The sequence below is a fragment of the Aedes albopictus genome, chromosome 2 (genome assembly GCF_035046485.1).
Source record: "Aedes albopictus strain Foshan chromosome 2, AalbF5, whole genome shotgun sequence".
Classification (NCBI taxonomy): domain Eukaryota; kingdom Metazoa; phylum Arthropoda; class Insecta; order Diptera; family Culicidae; genus Aedes; species Aedes albopictus.
Window position 1 is genome coordinate 233,508,356 of NC_085137.1, and position 21,535 is coordinate 233,529,890.

General features: G+C 43.7%; 1 protein-coding gene across 3 annotated transcripts in view; it reads left to right on the forward strand.

The window, feature by feature from the left end:
- Positions 1 to 21,535, forward strand: part of LOC109401076 (uncharacterized) — a 632,275-nt gene that overhangs the window by 420,301 nt on the left and 190,439 nt on the right. For all 3 annotated transcript variants that reach the window (XM_062851342.1, XM_062851340.1, XM_062851341.1), the window contains exon 4: positions 6,125 to 6,291. In XM_062851342.1, coding sequence (XP_062707326.1) covers positions 6,125 to 6,291 — 167 coding nt within the window. The remainder of the gene's footprint in view (positions 1 to 6,124; positions 6,292 to 21,535) is intronic.

A 21,535-nucleotide genomic window follows, 5' to 3' on the forward strand; every position in this document is an offset into this window, starting at 1 on the left:
AAATGCCAAGATGAGGTAAAATGGTCCAACGCATAAAATCATTCCTAAATGGGATTTGATCATTGCTATAGGTGAATGGTGTCAAGATATGTTTGCATTAAACATTCTTCTAGAAGCTAGGCCGACAAACCCACGGAAATACTTTTGATTTCCCAATGAAAATTGGCAACTTCCGGTTTTTCGTGCTTCCAATTAAGGTTTTTGGGTGATTTTATTACCAGCCAAGTGTTTCCAAGTAGATTGAGGCACGCATGGAGTCGCATGGTTGTTGAAGTCTACGCTATTCATGTTAGGGGTCATTCAAATATGACGACCATCGTTTAGCGGGGAAGGGGGTGACACTCCTTGTATTGAGTATACGAAAAAACGTGACAGAAGGGTGAAAGTAAGTCAAAAATGCCAGAAAACTGATGGACGTAATTTTTAAATGTTTTCATGAAGTGGCATCTTACCCCATGGCAGATGGGCTTTTTGCACCACTTCCGTTTTACGAACCAGTTTTTGAAATCGCAAAAAATCGATGAAAATGCAATAATTTAGTGAATATTTTTGTTGAAGCATCGAGCAAATATTGTCTAGTTGCTGTTACCACTTTGAAAGCCTAACAAATGAGGCTATATATCATTGAAAACAATGAAAGTTTGAAAAATGGCATATTGCCCCACTTTCCCCTACTCGGTATGGGTCAGCTATGACGACGATAGCCGTCCACAACTCAGAAATAGCCTGACAAAGCAGTTGCTGAGCTGCGTCACAATGGTTCAGGTTTAGCTGCTTTACCTACACTGTGATTTGTTCACTGCGACTTTTTTGAAGGCCGAGCACCTTGGACCACCCGTTTGATGCCTGTTATTCACGGATGGATGGACTCGTGCAGCCTTGAGCCTTAAGGCCTTCAGTGCCGCATCCCTGCCTTTGCAGTCCCATGACTTGTATCCTGGTTCCAGACAGAAACAAACCTTCGGTGACTCGTGAAACGTCAAATGACATAAGCACCCACCTATCTTAATCCTCCCTAATTTAACGAACTTTTCTACGTCCGCCACAAGTAGCTGCCCAAGCAACACACATGTTATAATAAAGTTACGATAGCGCAAGTTTTGGTTGTATAGAAGTTTATTTGGCGTAATAAAAACATAATGTTGAAACTACGTAAAATAAACTTCAATACAACCAAAACTTGTGGTGTCGTAACTTTTGTATAACATGTGTGTTGCTTGGGTGAACCAAAGGAACGTTTGACCCTGCAGACTCCTTCCGTAGCTCAATGGCTGCGGCGGCCACCTGCACCTCGCATTGTTGCCGCAGTGCCGTGACGAGCTCTTCCATTTCGGTGACCTGGTTTAGGGTTTTGATCTTGTGTGAGAGCCCTCACCTCTACTCCTTCGCTAAGAACCTCTTCCGCCAGATTTTGTAGGTGCCACCCTTGCGCTCCTTATCGCGCTTTAGCTCCAGGATCATCTCACCCGTACGAGTACGTCTGATACTGCGCCCGTTGGCACCCAGATCCACGAGCTTGGCGTCGCTTTGCATCGCCTTCAAGACGTCCGAGTACTTACACTGTTCGGTCTTGATGACGAGCGCGTCGCCTACTCTTTTACACTTTCTTGGTTTGGCGTCCCTGATCTCCTTGACTAGCAGTCTTTTCTTCTTTCACCCGACTTTCGTCACCCTACTCTGCGACGTGGTTCACCCTACTCTGTGGTTGCTGATGGCCTAACAATGGTCGCAACTCGTTGTTCCCTTACATGCGGGACGGGCTAGCTTTCCGGGACGCCTAGCTGGAGTCCGACTTGCCAGCATTACTGCCGACCTTCGGGGTTAGTATTCTCCAAGTCTTGCACGCACCGGCAGACAGCTCCTCATTTGACAGCTGCCTCACCCGCTTCTGCGAGTGCTTAAATATCACGAGCAGCCATATCCGCCACACCTGTTGGACTTTCTGCGAAAGCGAAGGCCTCCATATGTGTAGACTTCATAACCTTCGTTTTCGCCGGTTCCGGAGCTGCTGCAGTTTTCACGAGTCTCACGAGATCCTCTTCAGCATCGTCCATCGACTTATGAAGTACGCAACAGGACCGTTTCCAGGTCCTTACTAATGTTGGACTTCGTGGACACAAAGTCGATGATCTTGCCAAGCTGATGCTCAGCCACCTCAATCGCGGACAGTCCTTCTTGCTTTTGGTTGATGACCCTCATCAACCAGGCTCCGTCCACGAGTTGCACGGGAAAGAAGGTCCACCACGCCAGAGCCCTACGGTAAGGGACGAAATGCTGTGAGGGTGCCCAGTAGGGTGGCCCACACTTATATGAAAAACAAAAATTTCGAAAAATTCCAAGTCTTACCTCCTAAATCAGTTGTTTTGGACTCCCAGAAGCTACGTTCAAAATTTCAGCAAAATCGGTTGAGTCTAAGGGGGCGCTCAAAACGCTTGAAGTTTGTATGGGAAAACTTGGCCAAATGTATGCAGAAATTTTAAGTTTTCGAATTTTGCCGCTAGGTGGCGCTGTAAGCATTCAATAATCAAACCCTTTGGTATTATTGTAGGTAACTATATGCCAAACAACTTTGTCGAAGACCGCGAAGTGATCCGACGACTGTGAAAAAAGTTATACCCTAGGCAAAGTGAGGCAAAGTATTGAGATTTCATTATTGATATTATTCCTTTACATCAGTGATTCCCAAAGTGGGCGAAATCGCCCCCTTGGGGGCGAAAACGACATCGAAGGGGGCGAAAATTTTAAAATTAGAATTTGGGGGGCGAAAAATTCAACAAGGGGGCGATTTTCCGAAAACTATTTCAATCAGAATTATTTTGGGTATTTTTTTACAGTTTCGGTCTCTTTGTCAAGAGGAGTTTTTGTCATTGTCTGAAAGTTGGTCGAACAAATCAGCTCGATTGGAAAAGTTTCTATATCAATTTCGGATTTAACAGGCTTATTATACCTTACCAAACAATAGAATAAGTTCCCCTTGAACGGGTTGTAATTATTTTCAAAAAGATTCATTTTGAAGACCAAATCCCAACTCAAGTGCAGCTATTTCGGAGAATTTGATCATGTGCTTTTCTTGAGCCATCAGCCATTAAGTGAAAACAGATCTCTTTTAAAACAACAGTTTTCGTTTTTTTTTTTTTGAAAACACAGCAATACTTATATTTTTCAGTTGTGAATAATTTAAAATGCCAACTGTCAAATAACATCTGATTTAATATAATCAATCTACTTAATGCACTTAATACTCGAATACATGGTTAAAATTTTAACATTTATGTAGCACATTTGGTGTTACCTGGTATTTTAAAAAATGAAGTAATTACAGAAATTACACTCGTTGATTATCGCAAGTTTACAACAATATGATTTGATACATTCTTCATGTTTAAAGAAATACGAAACTTGTGTGTCATTGATTTGTCTCAGGTGTAAATTGAAAACGCGTTTTTAAGCATTCATATATTCCAAGATATAGAGAAGCTCTGAAAGTATTTTGATTTTACCAGAGTGTTTCGATCGTATTTTGAGATTTTCTGATAGAATTTTAAACAAAGTTTGGGATTTTAATATTGTATTTAAGATTCTTATGCCTTTTACATTTTACGCCTACCTATTTAGTAAAATTGCTAAAATTTTCCAGTCTACTTGAAAGTTTTTTGTTTTATTATTTGGCATTTTAATTACGGAACTATCTAATTTACGGTGGAATTTCAATCTTCGTCGAACTTTTGGAGTTTCTTTGAGAAAACCAAGACGACTTATAAAGCTGAATCCTAAAACCCTACCATCTATTCTTCCTTCTTCGATATTTGGAAATAACTTTATTTAGTAGTTACATTTCCTTGAAATTCTAGCAAAAAATATGATTCTAAATGCTATTTCGGCACCAACATTTTAAAAGGGCGTAACTGCATTTGGAATTAATACGTTCTTTCAAAGCTGTAGGTCGTACTGCCTCTCTTACACTCAAACCACCGTGGTTGTCGGAAAGAGGAGAAATTTTCCCATCTGGTACTTGTTGTGAAAAACATGGAAATCATAACACATGATCCACAGCTTTAAAAGAAGGTAATGATTCTAAAAACAGTTACGCCCTTTTGAAATGTTGGTGTCGATTTATTCACGATTTTATATTATAAATTCAGGAGCCCTCTTCTTCCGATTTCAAGTTTTCAAGAACTGTCTTAAGATTATTTTTATGGTGATTATAAAAAATACAATAAATCGGAGAAAATTGGGTTGATTTTGGAACTCCATACATTTTGTATGTTATGAAAAATTGAAAAACTTTAAACCTAATTTACTTGAAAGTTGGTTTTTGTCACTTACATCCCTTTGCTTCTAACTCCCTTAATTAAAAGCTGAAAATTAAATGCAAATGTAATATTTTTTTTTGCGCACGTCAAACCATTAAGAAAATAAAAAAAACAGTGAAAAAAAAGCAGGTTTTGTCCTAGTGGCTTACAAAATAGACAAAATTTGTAGATTTTAATGCAATTCCAAAATTTCGAATCGTATTTAAAAAAAAGCAAGCTTAGGGGGGCGAAAATATTTTTCAACAGCTTCAAGGGGGCGATTGCTCCGACAAGTTTGGGAACCATTGCTTTACATGTATTAGAAAAATAATAAAAAAGTTTATCCTCACTTTTCCTAGGGTATAACTTTTTTCACAGACGTTGGATCACTTTGCGGTCTTCGACAAAGTTGTTTGGCATATAGTTACCTACAATAATACCAAAGGGTTCGATTATTGAATGCTTACAGCGCCACCTAGCGGCAAAATTTGAAAACTGAAAATTTCTGCATACATTGGGCCAAGTTTTCCCATACAAACTTCATGCGTTTTGAGCGCCCCCTTAGGCTCAATCGATTTTGCTCAAATTTTGAACGTAGCTTCTGGGAGTCAAAAACAACTGATTGAGGAGGTAAGACTTGGCATTTTTCGAAATTTTTGTTTTTCATATAAGTGTGGGCCACCTTAGTGCCCAGGTACCCCACAGGCTCCGTTGATAATCGAACATCTTTTTCACCCCCTCGATCAATCATTCCTCGGCATGGGACGCTTGACACCTTGAATTGGGATTAGTAGTCCTTTTCTAAGCCGGTAACTACGCGGCTGACTCGCCCCTGCTGCCCCAATATCCCTATAGTGGTAATCACGTTCAAATGTTTGCGTGTCTCTTTTGTAGGTGTAGTTGTGAAACTTGAGGGAAAATATATGCACTCTTACCCCGGTTGTTAGTTTTATCATAATTTAGCCGTTTTACCCAAATCAATTGGGTAATATTTTCATATGCAATCTGAATAGCCTTTGAATTGGCGTGCATTTTTGTGTATGGAAAAATTCAAGCTAGTGTACGTGTGTTGAAATGTCACTTATCTCTATACTATTACTTCTGGAACAGATAATCCGTAGTGCTATTCTTAGCCGGAAACTACTTATAACTTCAGGTTCAGCGAAGGTAACTAATCTTTTCATTGGTAGTGGAGATCTCTCCTTACAAACTACTGGACGGAAAGCTCCATTTTATCAACCTGAGGTTTTGCCGAGTGATTTCGCAAAAACAAGTCCTTCGTGTCATCCAGTTTATCGTTTGTTGGCGCATAGATGTTGATAAATAAAAATATTTGGCCAACCGGTTTTCACTTCATAACTGGCCTCATTTGCAACTCGATCACTTTGACCGACTCCATGTTCTGCCTAATTGCTGCAGATGATGAATTTTTGCACTTTAGAGAAGTGTTGGCGATGGAATTCATCGTCCTGAACTCACGTTCACCAGATCAAGAACACCGCATCTCCTCAATAGCAGCTACGCTTGATTATCATAGAGTACCTTCGTGCCGACCACAGGATGTTCACATTCAAAATGGTTATTGGCAGAGGAAATTCTCAGGTAGAAACTGTGGATGTGTTCATAGAACACCAAGCTGAGAAGCAGGCTTTGACCCAGTAAGGACGTTACGTCAAGAAGAAGAATGAACGATAACAACACACGCAACGCCATTGGAACGTCTTAATTTTCTCCATTACGTCTTTTCCCGCCTGCCGGTTCGCTAAACAAAGTACCATTAATCATCTGTTTTTTCCTTTTCTCCTCTCTTGCACTTTTCCAATTAAAATCAGTGCCCATCACACGACGACGGCAGTCTACCAGGTGACACGGCTCGGGCACGAAAATTGCGACATCACCGAGGGCGTCCTGCTCGACATCACCCCGCTGGTCGTGGACGGCAAGAAGCTGGTCACCCTGTACGACAAGGACCTGACGGAGGGAATTAATCTGCTAATTGGTAAGTTCAATTTGACTGACTTTTCACTCGCTGTCTTCGTCTTTTGCCACCATCAAACAACTCTACCAACATCGCATCAAACTCGCTCGCTACTATTGCGAACGATATCCATCACGAAACTTGCCTTCTGCCTGATGCTTCCGAATGGCTTGTCGATGTATCTGTAATAATGAATAACACTTTGCGATCTCTTGTCAGGAATGAGAGGAAGTGGAAAAAACAAGCATTGTAAAATGTATTTGACTTTTTGTACTTGATATTTTGAATCCATTTGAAATATTTTTATGTTTTTAAAATTTTGCGTGAAGTCTTAGAGCATGTGCTTATGCAACTACACAGTTTGTAGTTGCAACTTCAATCGAAACACCACTAAAGGCAAACAGATTAACACTAGGGGTGATCAATTTACTCAAATCCCGTGAATGTAGAAATGTGTTCCTACACTCAGCCAAATAACCTTAAGATTTTCATAAGGCCCAACTTATGAAACGGCCTGTAAATAATTCATAACGATTCGGATGAATTTCATAAGGCCACTCTATGACGTAAAATCGTCTCACAGCGTGGCTTTTATTGATGTTTAGCAACTTGGTATTCTCAAGCGTCGGTAGCCGTGTGGTTAAAACACGGGCTCGGTGATCCCGACGTTCATGGATCGAATCCAGTCTGCATCATTTTAAGATTTTTTTGATCTTTTCATAAGTCTATCTTATGAAATTTGTCATAGCAAGCATGATCAATTTTCATAAGGTATTCTTATGTCATCCATAAGAATTAGTTATAGCAAATTTTCATAAGGTTTTTCGAAGAGTTTCGCTAGTTTTTTTCGCTGAGTGTACTTGATCTGCGCATTTTACCCTGATTTCCCTGATTTCATTCAGCAGCGGCCATCACGACGGACGATTCTACCACCGGTCCGGTCATCCCCTGTCATTAGCTTTGCCCTTTAATCCGGAGTGCTGGTGCTACTGGTACATTAATTATTGTGTCGTTAGCTGGTACTCGGTATCCAGGCTTATCCGCGTTTCACCGGAACAACGACAGATGGAGGAGGAGCGAGTGGAGTGTGCAAGAAATTGCAGAATGTCCTCCACCACTAAGCCGAGCCTGAGCCTGAGCTGCTGCTCTGATGATGGAGATGCGAAATGGGGTTCATTCTTTTGATGAACTCGAAAATGATGATGACGAGCTCTTTGACAGCTGGCTGTCTGGGTGGGTGGCCGGCTGGCTGCACTGCTCGCACTCATCCGCACTTTCCTCAACTTGGGAAGATTGGTGACAGTGTTTGCCGATGATGTTGAAAAAGCAATTTACGCTATCCGCCTTAATCGGTCCCGATGTTGATAAATGGTTCTGCTGTTTGTTCAGGGTGTGCCTCGGCTGCTTTATGGATAGAAGTGAATGGAAAATTTGGCACGGCTTCGATGTATTAAAACCTAGCTATGCTGGAGTGGTAATCAGGGAGTTCAAACTTGCCGCCTATAATTAAATCTTGGATGTAATGCTTAAAGTTGCAGACTGTCGTTGTTAGTTTAAAGCATGAGATAGTCCAAACATGTGGTATGGTGATTGAAGGCAATCCACAAAGTCAACACAATCATATGCTCCTTTGGATTTGCTTTATAACATAAACCCAGCAAAACATGGAACGAACAAACAAATAAACGTGGATACATCAGACCTGCCACTTTTGGGAGGAAAAAAATGACGCCTGGAAGAAGCAGAGTGCGAGGGAATGGAACTGCTTTGTCATTCACAGTATACTCGGAAGCTCAACCAGAAGCTCAACGCATCCTGTAAAGGCTTCGTGCAGCAAACCGAAATGTGCAGGGCTAATGACAGAAACCTCCTGTATGATGACGAACATGAGGTCGTCGAAAGGTGGAAGCAACACTTCGACGAACATCTGAATGATGCATTGAATGCTGGCATAAGGAAATATGACAGAGTAAGAAATGACAATGACAGCATGATGGGTAATTAGAACCAACTGACTCCCTCGCCGAGTGAGGTAAAGGATGTTATTCACCAGATAGAGAGCAATAATGTAGCTGGTAAGGAAGGTGTTAAAGTCGCGGCTCAACATTGAGAGGCTGCGGAACGTAGAAATGGTACAAGACTACGCGCAGCAGTTAGTAGAGGCCCTACCAACGGAAGAGCAATTTAGTACAGCTACACTTGAAGATGGCTGGAGGGAATCCGATCCGCCATAGGTAGTACCTCGGCTACAGCAGGCTTCGCGACTCCGAATCACAGAAACGACTGATACAACGACGAATGTGAACAGTGGAAAAGCGAGAAGAATGCAGCGAATGTCGCCACACCGTACGAGGTCAAATGAGGCACGTTATAGACAGGCGCGGAACAGGCAGATCTCAGTCTTCGGGAGGAAGAAGCGCCAGCAGGAAGAACGAGAACGCGAAACGATGGAAGAGTTGTACAGCGCTAAGGACATACGGAAGCTCTACGAGAAGCTGAACCACTCGCGCAGAGGCTTCGTACCACAAGCCGACATATACCGAGACAATCACGGGAATCTTCTCACGAACGAGCGTGAGATAATCGAGAGGTGGTGGCAGCATTACGATGATCACCTCAATGGCGACGTTGCAAGCACCGAATGTAGCGTGGTAACAGGTATAGGAGTACGTGCGCAGGACGAAAGATTTCCAGCCCCTAACCTCCAAGAGATTGGGGAGCTAGTTGGTCGGTTGAAAAACAACAAAGCCGCTGGAGCAGATCAACTACCAAGCGAGCTTCTAAAATACGGTGGAGAAACACTGGTGAAAGCACTACACTGGGTCATTACCAAGATTTGGGAGGAGGAAGTATTATCGAAGGAATGGATGGAAGGTGACGTGTGCCCCATCTACAAAAAGGGCGACAAGTTGGATTGCAGGAACTATCGCGCGATCACACTACTGTGTAACCTACCTTCGTTACGCCCGCTCAGTCCCAAGGACTCCCAGCCCACTCAGGGTCGGCTAGTTCCGCTGAGGCTTTGCGAGAAGAGGGGAAACAAAGGATTGGAATGTTTGACGGCTTTATTCAAAGGTAACCTAAGTCCCTACGACCCTATCTATGCCCTATCACAGTACTTACGATAGTGTGTGGTGTCAGTGTGGGGCCCTGATGACGCTGCCTGGAACCGCGCTGCTGATCTGACCGTCGCTTGGTCCTCGTTGAATGGCTTCGCCGGCCGAAGTTCCACGTGGGGCTCACGGGCGTCCTGCCGTGGCCGGCTTGGTACGTCTCGTCCACCGGAATCCTTCTGCGGACCCGGAACACCTTCACTCCACACTCGTGGTCTTGGAGCGGTCTCGCTTCGCCGGGAAGAATGGTCCTCGTTGTGGCACTACTCGTCCGCCGGATTACCGACGATGCTGCAGAACCGATTCGGTACGTCCTCGTGGTCTTCGTTTCCGTCCGAAACTTGGGGCTTCACTTCTCCGTTTCGTGCTACGGACACACTTTAATGTTCGGGGTGCAATTCGTCCCCAGTTCGTGGGTTCGGTGGATGTGGGGTAAGGAACTTCCCAGCCCGCCGTCCGTCTTCTTCTTCACCACGGATTTGACCGGATTGGCACAACACGTTAACGGGATCTACGAACGGTAAGTATTGGCCAGTACTGTGGTGTTCGTGGGTAAACTTTACTGGTACTGCCGTTCGCGACCCGTCACTGGCTTCCGTTCACTTTGGGGAATCTAAACGTTCCCAGTACTTTAGAGCAATTATCACTTTTGGTTAGACTTAATCTTCGAGAGGTGTTAATTCTTTCGTAGCCCTCTAGCAAGTGGACGAGTCTCGGGCTCCCTGCCTACTCGGAACCGGCGAATAGTCCTTTTTCCGTCCATTGGTAGCTGCTCAAGTGCCAAACTGCATCGGCTACCAAGCGCAGTCAGCGTGGGGTGTATTGTGGGTGTGTAGTGTTGTCTGTCGCTTAACAAATTGTGTTCTGTGTTTGTATAAAATTTTGATTTGACTGTTTGCCGTCCTCCTATCTATCTGATATGGTAATTGCATGGGTATGTTTATATATAGCTGCCTGTTTTACTAATATTTTAGGTATTTATTAATTAATTTATTTTATCTTAATATTAAGCATAATCTCCCCTACTAGCTAGCTAATGCAATCCTTTGTCTTCCCTCTTAAATTTATTTATTCCACTGAGTCAGACTGAAAATCTTTGAAAAAGAGTGAACATCGCGAAGCGACTGGTCACACTACCGCACCGCTCGGGAAAAAATTATTAATGTAATTAATAATTTTAAAGAAAACCAAATAACAACTCTCGCCATACCGCACCTGTACCAAAGTAGGGCTATGGTGAACAAATAGTGTACACAAAAATGACAAATAGTCACAACCGTGGTAAATTTAACAAATAAACGATAAACTAGTAACGTAAACAGGAATCATGATCCAAAAAAAAAAAACGAAAATTATACATTAACAAACAACAACGATATCCGAACAAAACTTGATATTCTAAGAGCAAGATCGAAGTATGGTCTTCGTTAGACCGTAATTCTAGTGTCAACTGCTGTTAAACTGGTTGCTTCATCCATTGCATGGAATTCGTGTGGCAAACTACCGTAACTTTGCCGCGGCGACAATGACGAGTTATATCAATGTGTATCGAATAATGGGCCCTTGATCATTCATTCAGAATCTCATCTTTGTCAATTCTGTAGTTTTCCAAACGATTTCGCATAAAATTGGATGAAACATTGTGCTATGGCTTGTAAATGGGTTCGTAGTTATAAGGTTGACCTTTTGGAAGGTCACAAAAGCTGAATTTGTGGCTGCTCAAATAGTAGATATAAAGCTTTACTAAAGAAAACACTATTTGGGTCAGTGAGTGTAGCCTGAGCCAACAACTTGTCCAAATCAAATTACAATTAACGATTTGAACGACAAGTGACAAAGTTGGCTACACAAATCGATCACTTATAATAAGAAAACAAACAAATTATAGGTACCTATACACTTACATTTATCTATCCCGGGATACATCCAATAGACCTCTGTTGCAAAATGGTTTGGGTTGCCGGAAAGGACTGACATCGGGTCTTCAAACATCTTATTAACGATGACCACAATCACATCACATCTATTCCACATAATCACAATTAACAACAGATCTAAACATCAGACATACATTCTATGTACACTAGGCTTTTAAATCGCCTGCTGCAAATACACCAAGGCTTCTGCCGTTGGGGTCAGCGACCTCGTACGAGCAGGTGCCTTTCTTCGCAACGATCGTGCACGGCTCATAAACCTCTCCCAGCTTGGCGTTGAAATGATCGCCCGCTGAAGACTGACGGAAAGTTCGCTTGAATACCCTCTGACCAATATCGAAAGTTGGAGAGTATCGTTTGTGCCTAAGGTCGTATCTCTTCTTGGTAGTTTCGTGGCCTTTTCGGAGATTGCTCACTACCTTCTCGTAGATTGATTTGCTAACTACCTGCATCTTCTCCATCCTCTCATCTTCGGACAACTCATGCTCATTTCCTGAGTGTCGATGTTCTGTCCCTTTCGTCACGATCTCGTGACCGAAAATTACCCTAAATGGAGTAAATTTCGTTGTCGCATGTATGCTATTATTGAGAACAAACTCGATCTCCGAGATTTGAGTGTCCCATAGTTTCTGATTGTCGCGCACATAACTGCGGATCATAGCATTTATGGTGCGATTTAGTCGTTCGGTGGGATTCGCCTGACTATGGTGTCTGGCGCTGGCCCAATGTTGTACTTCATATTTCGCCAACATTTCCTGAAACTCTTTAGAGTGGAAAGTGGTTGCGTTGTCGGAGATTATGTACTGCGGTACAGACAACCTTCGGAACCATTGCTGTTCCAAAATCTCACACACGCTACTGGAAGAAATCTTGCGCACAGGAGTCAGAAGGCAATATTTCGAGAACACGTCCATAAGGACGAGAAGATGGCAATTCCCTCGAGAACTCCTCGGAAGAGACTGAATGTAGTCAAGCGTAAGAATTTGGAAAGGCTTTGTGGTGATACGTTGGTTGCCCATTTCTGGGACAACTGATGTTGTCGAGTGCTTAATCCGCTTGCATGTTTCACAGTTCGCAACATAACGTTTTATCTCGGCTGACATGCGCGGCCAGTAATAACGTTTTTTGATTTTGTCCACCGTTTTCTCAAAACCTATATGGAACGACTCATCATGTTCTTTGGCTAGTATCTCCGGACGCATGTGTTCGGGAATACATAGCTTCCAGTCAAACGAATAGTCAAACACGTCGGACTGTGTGTTCACGTATTTGAAAAGTTTGTTGCCCTCTATTTTAAAATCGATGAATTTTTCGGGGTCTTCTTTGACTGAATCGTACAATCGTGAGTACCAGTCAGTTCGGGTGTCTATCTCGGCAATTTCCATCGATCTCGACAAGGCGTCGGGAACGACGTTTTCCTTGCCCTTGCGATGTCTGAGAACCATGTTATATTGTTGTAACTCAATACTCCATCGCGAAAGTCGAGATGATGTTCGCCATTTAGCCCGCATTATGAATGTGAGCGCTGACGAATCGGTCACTAGAGTGAATTGGGTTCCCTCGATGTAGCAGCGAAATTTGTCGATACACCGGAGAGCCGCCAATCCCTCTTTCTCTGCGGCGTGGTAATTTAATTCCGCGCCCTTTAACTTTTCCGAGTGGAATGCGATGACTTTTTCTTGTCCATCGTGAATTTGGGTCAAGATGCCAGCGATGGCGTGATCACTCGCATCTGTCTGGACCGTAAATGGCAGATTGAAATTAGGGTTGGCCATAACGGGTGCGCTTATAAGTTTTTCTTTAATGGCCCGGAATGCCTGATCGGCTTCTTGGCTCCACTCGACCTTCTTTGGTTTACTTTTCAGTAAATTAGTCAAAGGTACCGTAAGTGCACTGAACTGGTCAATAAACCGTCGGTAATAATTGGCCATACCGAGGAATCTGCGGAGTGCACGGACCGATTTGGGGACCTCATACGCGACGATCGCATGCACGCGATCCGGATTGGGCCTCAGACCGTCCTTCGATAAAATATAGCCTAGATACGGCAATTCCGGTACGCAAAACTTCGATTTCGTTATATTTATGCGCAAATTGGCCTCCCGTAATCTCCTCGCTAACTCTTTCAAGTGAGCAATATGCTCCTTGAAAGTCTTGGACGCCACAACAATGTCGTCCAAGTAGACGAATATGTTGGGCTCCAGCTCTCCGAAACCCAGCACACGGTCCATCAGTTTGCTGAGCGTCGCCGGACTGTTCGCCAGACCGAACGGTAGGCGCTTAAACTGATATAGGCCTCTTCCAGGGACGGAAAAGGCGGTGTATGGACGTGATTGAGGACAGAGAGGGATCTGCAAAAAGGCTTGGCTCAAATCTATCGTCGTGAGGTATTTGAACGACCCCAAACGACTCAGAATGCGCGTTTGGTGAGGAAGTGGATATGCGTCGCGTTTGGTGCGCTCGTTTAACTTCCTCGCATCCAAGCAAAGCCTAACTGCATCACTACCTCGCTTTGCGACTGGAACGACTGGTTGGGACCAATCTGAGCAAGATCGTTCGACAATATCGTCTTTGATCATATTGTCCAGCGCGGTGTAGATTTTACGTTGTACCTCAGGGCTCCATGGGTATGGATTTTTACGAATCGGAGGTTGCTCACGAAATTCGTCCCTGAGTTCTATGGTATGTGTGAGAAGGTGAGTGCATCCAATATTCCCAGGCTCAGGTATCAGAAACAGAGCTTTAACTTCTTCCAGCTCGTTGAGCTCTTCGGGTGACAAAGAAATCTCATCTTCGGGTAACTCTTCGGAGTCGTCGATCGTTTCGATGAACGAATCTCTGAGAGAGGGGTAAATACCAAACTGGTCCCAAAACGACATTCCCAGATAGCAATGACGCTTCAAGGAAGGCGCAACTACGAAGGAGACGATTCTTGTGATTCCGTTGAACAAAACGGGGACCGAAATTTCACCCAATACCTGTACTGGATGCCCTTCAGCGGTTATTAAGGTCATATCCGATGGTGTGTAGTTAAGGTTCAGATTCGCCATGAGACGTTCTGATCCTTTACCCAGAATGTTTCTATTGGTTCCACTGTCTAGGAGTGCAACTAATTTTATTCCTAGCAACTCGATTCTCACGAATGGCCTATTGTCGCCCTGTGGGTGGAGAAAGATGGTGTTAACCTCCTCGCACGGGGATGTCGAAGCCATAGATTGATAACCGAGCTGAGTAAGAATACAATTAATTGAACCGGTGTCGTTGTTCGGAGGACTTGATGACTGTGAATCCAGACTACTCTGCCTCACTGAGCAGTCTTGTCCGTGTTTTTTGAAGCGCAAAACGGACAATCCTTCTGCACAAAACCAGGAAAACCACAGACATCGCAGAAGACCTGCTTTTCTTGGGAACATTGCGTAGAATTGTGCCCAAAATTGTGGCAATTAAAGCATGTTCCTCGCTTCAACGGAACATATGCTTTCAAAATTCTTTCCATCGGATTGAAGCTCTTACTTGGACCTGGCTTCTGATTGTCTGGTTTTATCGGTTGTCCCTGTTTCGGTTCGGGAGTCTTTGGATTCGAGCTTTGTTGGCTCGGCTTAGTATTTTGTATTGGTGGGTTCTTGTAGTTTTGAGGTCGGTTCGAGTTAGTAAACTCTCTCCTGAACGTTTCACTTTTCCATGGTCGATTCGTGTTCGACGATGGCTTCTTCCCCTCGCCAATCTCGTTGACTTGCCTCTCCGTCGACCTGTACCCTCTACTACTACTGTCCTTCTCAGTCCTGGTGTACCATTGCCAGTTGATCGAGTCGAAATTCTTCCCGAACTCTCTCATCCTTGCAATGGTGTTTATGTTAGCTGCTAACATTGCACTCTTGTACTCGGAGCGCAGATTGCGGAAAAGTATTTGAAACTTTTTCGCTTCGTCCAGAGGCACAGTCATGTTTCGGAAGATACGAGTCATTTCCAGGTAGTAATCCTGGAAACGCTCTCTCGTGCCCTGCTTTCGTAAATGAGCTTGCCTCTCGTGCTGATAGTCGATATCAGGTGGCAGAAACTCTCGTTTCATCTCACTCACGAGGTTATCCCAAGTAAGGAGCTCATTCTGTGCATTGACCTCCATGTACCAGGATCGTGCTTTGCCAATCAGTAAGTGATACGCGGAATTGTACAACTCTTGTTTCGAGAATCCTTCTGATCGCGCGGTGAACTCTACTTCGCGTAAAAATTCGATTAGTCGCCGGCCGTTGTCAGCACCATCATAATGGATTTTCCACTTATGAATGGCCAATCGGTTGCCAGAACAATCCTGTACCGGATTGCCACGACTTGAAGAAACTGCAGCATTAGTCGGCTGTCGTGTAAGTACTACGTTTCTCGGACTTTGCGAGTTCCGCTCATCTGATCGTGGAACACCTTGCAACAAATTCTGGTCTTGGACCAACCAATCCATAAACTCTCTATACGAGAACTTTGGCTTGGCGACATTCACTAACTCGCAATCTTCAGGATCCTCCGAATCTTCGGGTTCACCGACCTTCGTGCTATTCTTAGACTGCTGATGGGATTTGTTCGCGTTTGGAAGCTGTGTTTCTAAGGATTCCATTCTAGTCAGCAATTGATCTAGCATGGATTTCAACTGAGAATTCTCAATTCTGAGGATCTCAATCTCATTTTCCGGTTCTCCACCAACAGCTTCTTCGTGTTTGCCTTCATCATTTTCATCAGTACCGGCTAAAAACCCTTCCTGAACGATAGCATCGCCAACATCACCCGTTTCGAGGTTTGTTGGTTGGCCGGCAGTAGGAGTTCTTGTTATCTCCTCGGGAAACGCATACCGTACCTTTCGCAAGCTATCATTCACAATGTCAATTTCTGCTCGTCGTATCTCAGGATACGCGGAATCGAGTAGAATGTGTTGAGTAGCCTCACACATTTTCCAGCTAACTCTGAAATAGAGTTCAGTTCGGATTCATCCGTAGTATGAGCTTTTGCTCGTAACAAGCGAAACAAATAGTGCAGCAGTCTAGATTTGTGATGCTGGTCGGGAGCTTTTCTGTGCAATCTGGCATCTAACACTTGTTTAATCTCTTGGACCTGTTTATCGCACACTTCCAACTCTTCGATAATAGTCTCCCATGTTTTCTCATATTCAATTTCCGAACATTTCCCTGACCCTTCTCTTTTCAGCTCAGCTCTACACTTTCGTTCGAGGACAGATCGTGCTTCACCATGCTCTTCGATCCGCCGAATTTGCAATTCGTGCGACAGCTCCTCATCATGAAGATGAGCAACGTTCATCCCGAAATACTGGGATATGAAGTGATCCATAGTGTTTGTCACCGAACAAAATTTGTTAAAAGTGCTACAAGAAATGCCTACGAATAAATGATTACGTAATTGCCAAGTTGAGGTGTTTTCATCCAATTTGATAACCCACGGAAAGCTCTCGTGTTAGTGACGATTTGTGATGATGATCAAGCAAAAATTGATGAAAAAAAATGCTAATGAATGCCCAGATTTGGTTGACACAATTCGGAACCACGATTCCAAGTGCATTAATCGAAAAATTTGTTAAAAATCTATTCACGTGCAACTTTTGTACAAAGCTATGTACATCAGCTATTCAACATTGGCCGATTGGAATCAATTACCAGAATCACCGGCGTAAACGATTATCGCTATCGTTTTCCTCCCTCGCTAACCTCAAAAAAATAGGAACTATTTTTTTTGTTGGTCGCCAAAATGTAACCTTTTTTCGTTACGCCCGCTCAGTCCCAAGGACTCCCAGCCCACTCAGGGTCGGCTAGTTCCGCTGAGGCTTTGCGAGAAGAGGGGAAACAAAGGATTGGAATGTTTGACGGCTTTATTCAAAGGTAACCTAAGTCCCTACGACCCTATCTATGCCCTATCACAGTACTTACGATAGTGTGTGGTGTCAGTGTGGGGCCCTGATGACGCTGCCTGGAACCGCGCTGCTGATCTGACCGTCGCTTGGTCCTCGTTGAATGGCTTCGCCGGCCGAAGTTCCACGTGGGGCTCACGGGCGTCCTGCCGTGGCCGGCTTGGTACGTCTCGTCCACCGGAATCCTTCTGCGGACCCGGAACACCTTCACTCCACACTCGTGGTCTTGGAGCGGTCTCGCTTCGCCGGGAAGAATGGTCCTCGTTGTGGCACTACTCGTCCGCCGGATTACCGACGATGCTGCAGAACCGATTCGGTACGTCCTCGTGGTCTTCGTTTCCGTCCGAAACTTGGGGCTTCACTTCTCCGTTTCGTGCTACGGACACACTTTAATGTTCGGGGTGCAATTCGTCCCCAGTTCGTGGGTTCGGTGGATGTGGGGTAAGGAACTTCCCAGCCCGCCGTCCGTCTTCTTCTTCACCACGGATTTGACCGGATTGGCACAACACGTTAACGGGATCTACGAACGGTAAGTATTGGCCAGTACTGTGGTGTTCGTGGGTAAACTTTACTGGTACTGCCGTTCGCGACCCGTCACTGGCTTCCGTTCACTTTGGGGAATCTAAACGTTCCCAGTACTTTAGAGCAATTATCACTTTTGGTTAGACTTAATCTTCGAGAGGTGTTAATTCTTTCGTAGCCCTCTAGCAAGTGGACGAGTCTCGGGCTCCCTGCCTACTCGGAACCGGCGAATAGTCCTTTTTCCGTCCATTGGTAGCTGCTCAAGTGCCAAACTGCATCGGCTACCAAGCGCAGTCAGCGTGGGGTGTATTGTGGGTGTGTAGTGTTGTCTGTCGCTTAACAAATTGTGTTCTGTGTTTGTATAAAATTTTGATTTGACTGTTTGCCGTCCTCCTATCTATCTGATATGGTAATTGCATGGGTATGTTTATATATAGCTGCCTGTTTTACTAATATTTTAGGTATTTATTAATTAATTTATTTTATCTTAATATTAAGCATAATCTCCCCTACTAGCTAGCTAATGCAATCCTTTGTCTTCCCTCTTAAATTTATTTATTCCACTGAGTCAGACTGAAAATCTTTGAAAAAGAGTGAACATCGCGAAGCGACTGGTCACAACTGAGTGTTGCCTACAAGGTACTCTCTAAAATTATATGCCGCCGTCTATCACCGATTGCAAGAGAGTTCGTGGGGCAATATCAGGCTGGATTCATGGGTGAACACGCTACAACGGACCAGATGTTCGCCATCCGCCAGGTGTTGCAGAAATGCCGCGAATACAACGTGCCCACACATCACTTGTTCATCGATTTCAAAACGGCGTTTGACGCAATCGATCGAGAACAGCTATGGCAGATTATGCACGAATACGGATTCCCAGATAAACTGATACGATTAATCAAGGCGACGATGGATCGAGTGATGTGCGTAGTTCAAGTATCAGAGACACACTCGAGTTTCTTCGAATCTCGTAGAGGGTTACTGCAAGGTGGTGGTCTTTCGTGCTTGCTGTTTAACATTGCGTTAGAGGGTGTAATAAGAAGAGCGGGGATAAACACGAGTGGGACGATTTTCACAAAGTCCGTTCAGCTGCTTAGTTTCACTGATGATATTGATATTATGGCTCTTAAATTTGAGACGATGGCGGAAACGTACATCCGACTAAAGAGTGAAGCCAGGAGAATCGGATTAGTCATTAATGCGTCGAAGACAAAGTACGTGATAGCAAATGAGGGACCCAGAATCAAAGGGGTGTAAGTGACCATTTTGTCGATTTTGAGCTGAGCATATCATAAAATTCTTCAGATTTCAAGCTTTCAGGAACTTTTTAAAGATTGTTTCTACGATGATTAGAAAAATTACAATAAATCTGAGAAAATTGGGTTGACTTTGAAACTCCATACATTTTGTATGGGATGAAAAATTGGTCCAAAACTTTGAACCTCATTTACTCGAAACTAGGTTTTTGTCACTTACACCCCTTTGCTTCTAACCCCCTCAAATATATTATATAAACAATATGATTCACTTCCGCGTTCCCCATACATTGAATTGGCGAACAGCTTACAGCACCATCTAGCGTCAAACGTGGCTATCAACCTTAAATTAAACCACATATTTGCTAAATATGTTTAACCGTGTCTCCATGACATTTTCTTTTGTTATGGTCGTCAATCATATTTAGGGATGTACAGGATTCAATTTGCACAAATTATGATATTGGACAAATCAAATATTAAGTTTATATTTTGTAACTGTCGTATATCAAGACCAACAATTGAAAAGGCCGCATCAACATTGCGTAAACAAACACGTTTCTGTCGACTTAGGACCTTCTGGAATCCACCCACGCATCTTACCACCATTAACAGAAAGCTTGATGTTTGCGCTTTCTGTTAGTAGTGGTTATGTGTGTGGGTGGAGTTCAAAAAGCCTCAGAAACATGTTTGTTTACAAAATGTTGATGTGGCCTTTTCAATTGTTGGTCTTGATATCAGTGATGGAACATACGCAATTTGACGTTTCGCAATTGTCATTTTTTCCAGAAGCATATTTGATTTGGAAGTACCGATAAGTGAAATATTTTAGTCAAATTGCTATGGCTAATGGGGGTACTTGTTGATTCATTTTGACTTAAAGTATATTGTGTACAAAAACTATTACGTAAAGAATATGATTTGTTTATTTAAACACTAAACATTTTGATTTATCGATAACCGAAGAGATTATTGACATCCCTAGTTCATTAATGTTGACAGCGTGTGTATTTCTGAAGGGCATACGTTTTTAGAGTGTAATAGTTGCCACGTTCGTCACAAGCGGCGCCACAAGCACAGGATAAAGGGTCGCCAGAAATAGTTGGAAGTGAGTTATATTATTAATATAGTATATTTGGTGATAGCAAAGGGTTCCAGGGAGGAATCACCGCGCCCGCCACCCCGAATTTCTATTGGCGGTGATGAAATCGAAGCGGTTGAAGAATTTGTGTACTTGGGCTCACTGGTGACCGCTGACAACGGCATCAGGAGAGAAATTCAGAGACGCATTGTGGCAGGAAATCGAGCTTACTCCGCTTTGGACTCCGCAGAACTCTACGATCGAACAAAGTTCGCTGTCACACGAAGTTAACTATCTACAAAACGCTGATTAGACCGGTAGTCCTCTATGGGCACGAAGCATGGACTCTACGAACGGAAGGTCATCTAGGGCGGAGTGCAGACGGAAGACGGGACTTGGAGAAGGCGAATGAACCACGTGCTGCATCAGCTGCTGAGAGAACCAAAAATCGTCAACACCGCCAAAATCGAGATCCTACGGTGGGTGGGCCACATCATCAGGAAGTTTGATAGTAACCCGATTAAAATGGTTCTCGAAAGTCATACGACCCGTACAAGAAGACGTGGTGCGCAGCGACCCTTCGCAGAGTGCGGGATTGGATACGCACAGCCATGGACCGAGTAGAATGGAGACGACTCCTACGTACAGCACAGGATACTCAGGCGTTAATCTGACTGGTAAGGAAGGTGTTGCAGTCAAACTCCACCAAATGGGTCCGAATGTGTAAGACTTGTCTATGTACTCCGACTGATTGTCGGGAAATGGAAAATGGATCAGCTACTGGCGAAGTTGAAGTAAAGGCTGATATACGTAACGATAAAATGCTAGAGATTTGGATCGATCACTCACTCAAGGCTTGAAGAGCTGTTAAAAACATGCTTCCGTTATTTGGGTTTGTCGTTTGCCTTCTGCTGCTACTATTACACGTACTGCATATTCGGACTGAACGACCCGCATACCCAGAACTTGCATGACTTCTCTGAGGTCCTGAGGAATATGGACAACAACTACTCATTTATGTATTAGGCCCAGCTCGGCTGATTAGGAAACTCATAGGTCGAAACTGAATGGCATAAACTTCTTAGCTTGCGTTGTGGTCCACATCCGACTGATCTGTTTCAGACCATGCAAGACTGCGCAAACGGCAAACCATCTTTGGAGTTACACTACCCACAAATCCTTCGGGCTGCTCTAAAATTATTTACTCTTTAGACAAGTCCCGTCGCAAGAACGCTGACACATCGTCATTATCCCAAGCAACATGACTTGTTTCAAAGCCAGTAACAGCAACCTTAGTGCAATTTATTCACTGTCCGTATTATAGACGATAGAACACAATTGCTTTTTCTATGAAACTTAAAATGCGCAGGTTCTTTATGCAACTTGAATGAGAAGGAATGATAAAAAAATAAAAAAAGATTTTGTGCAGACTCGAACCATGGACACCAGGA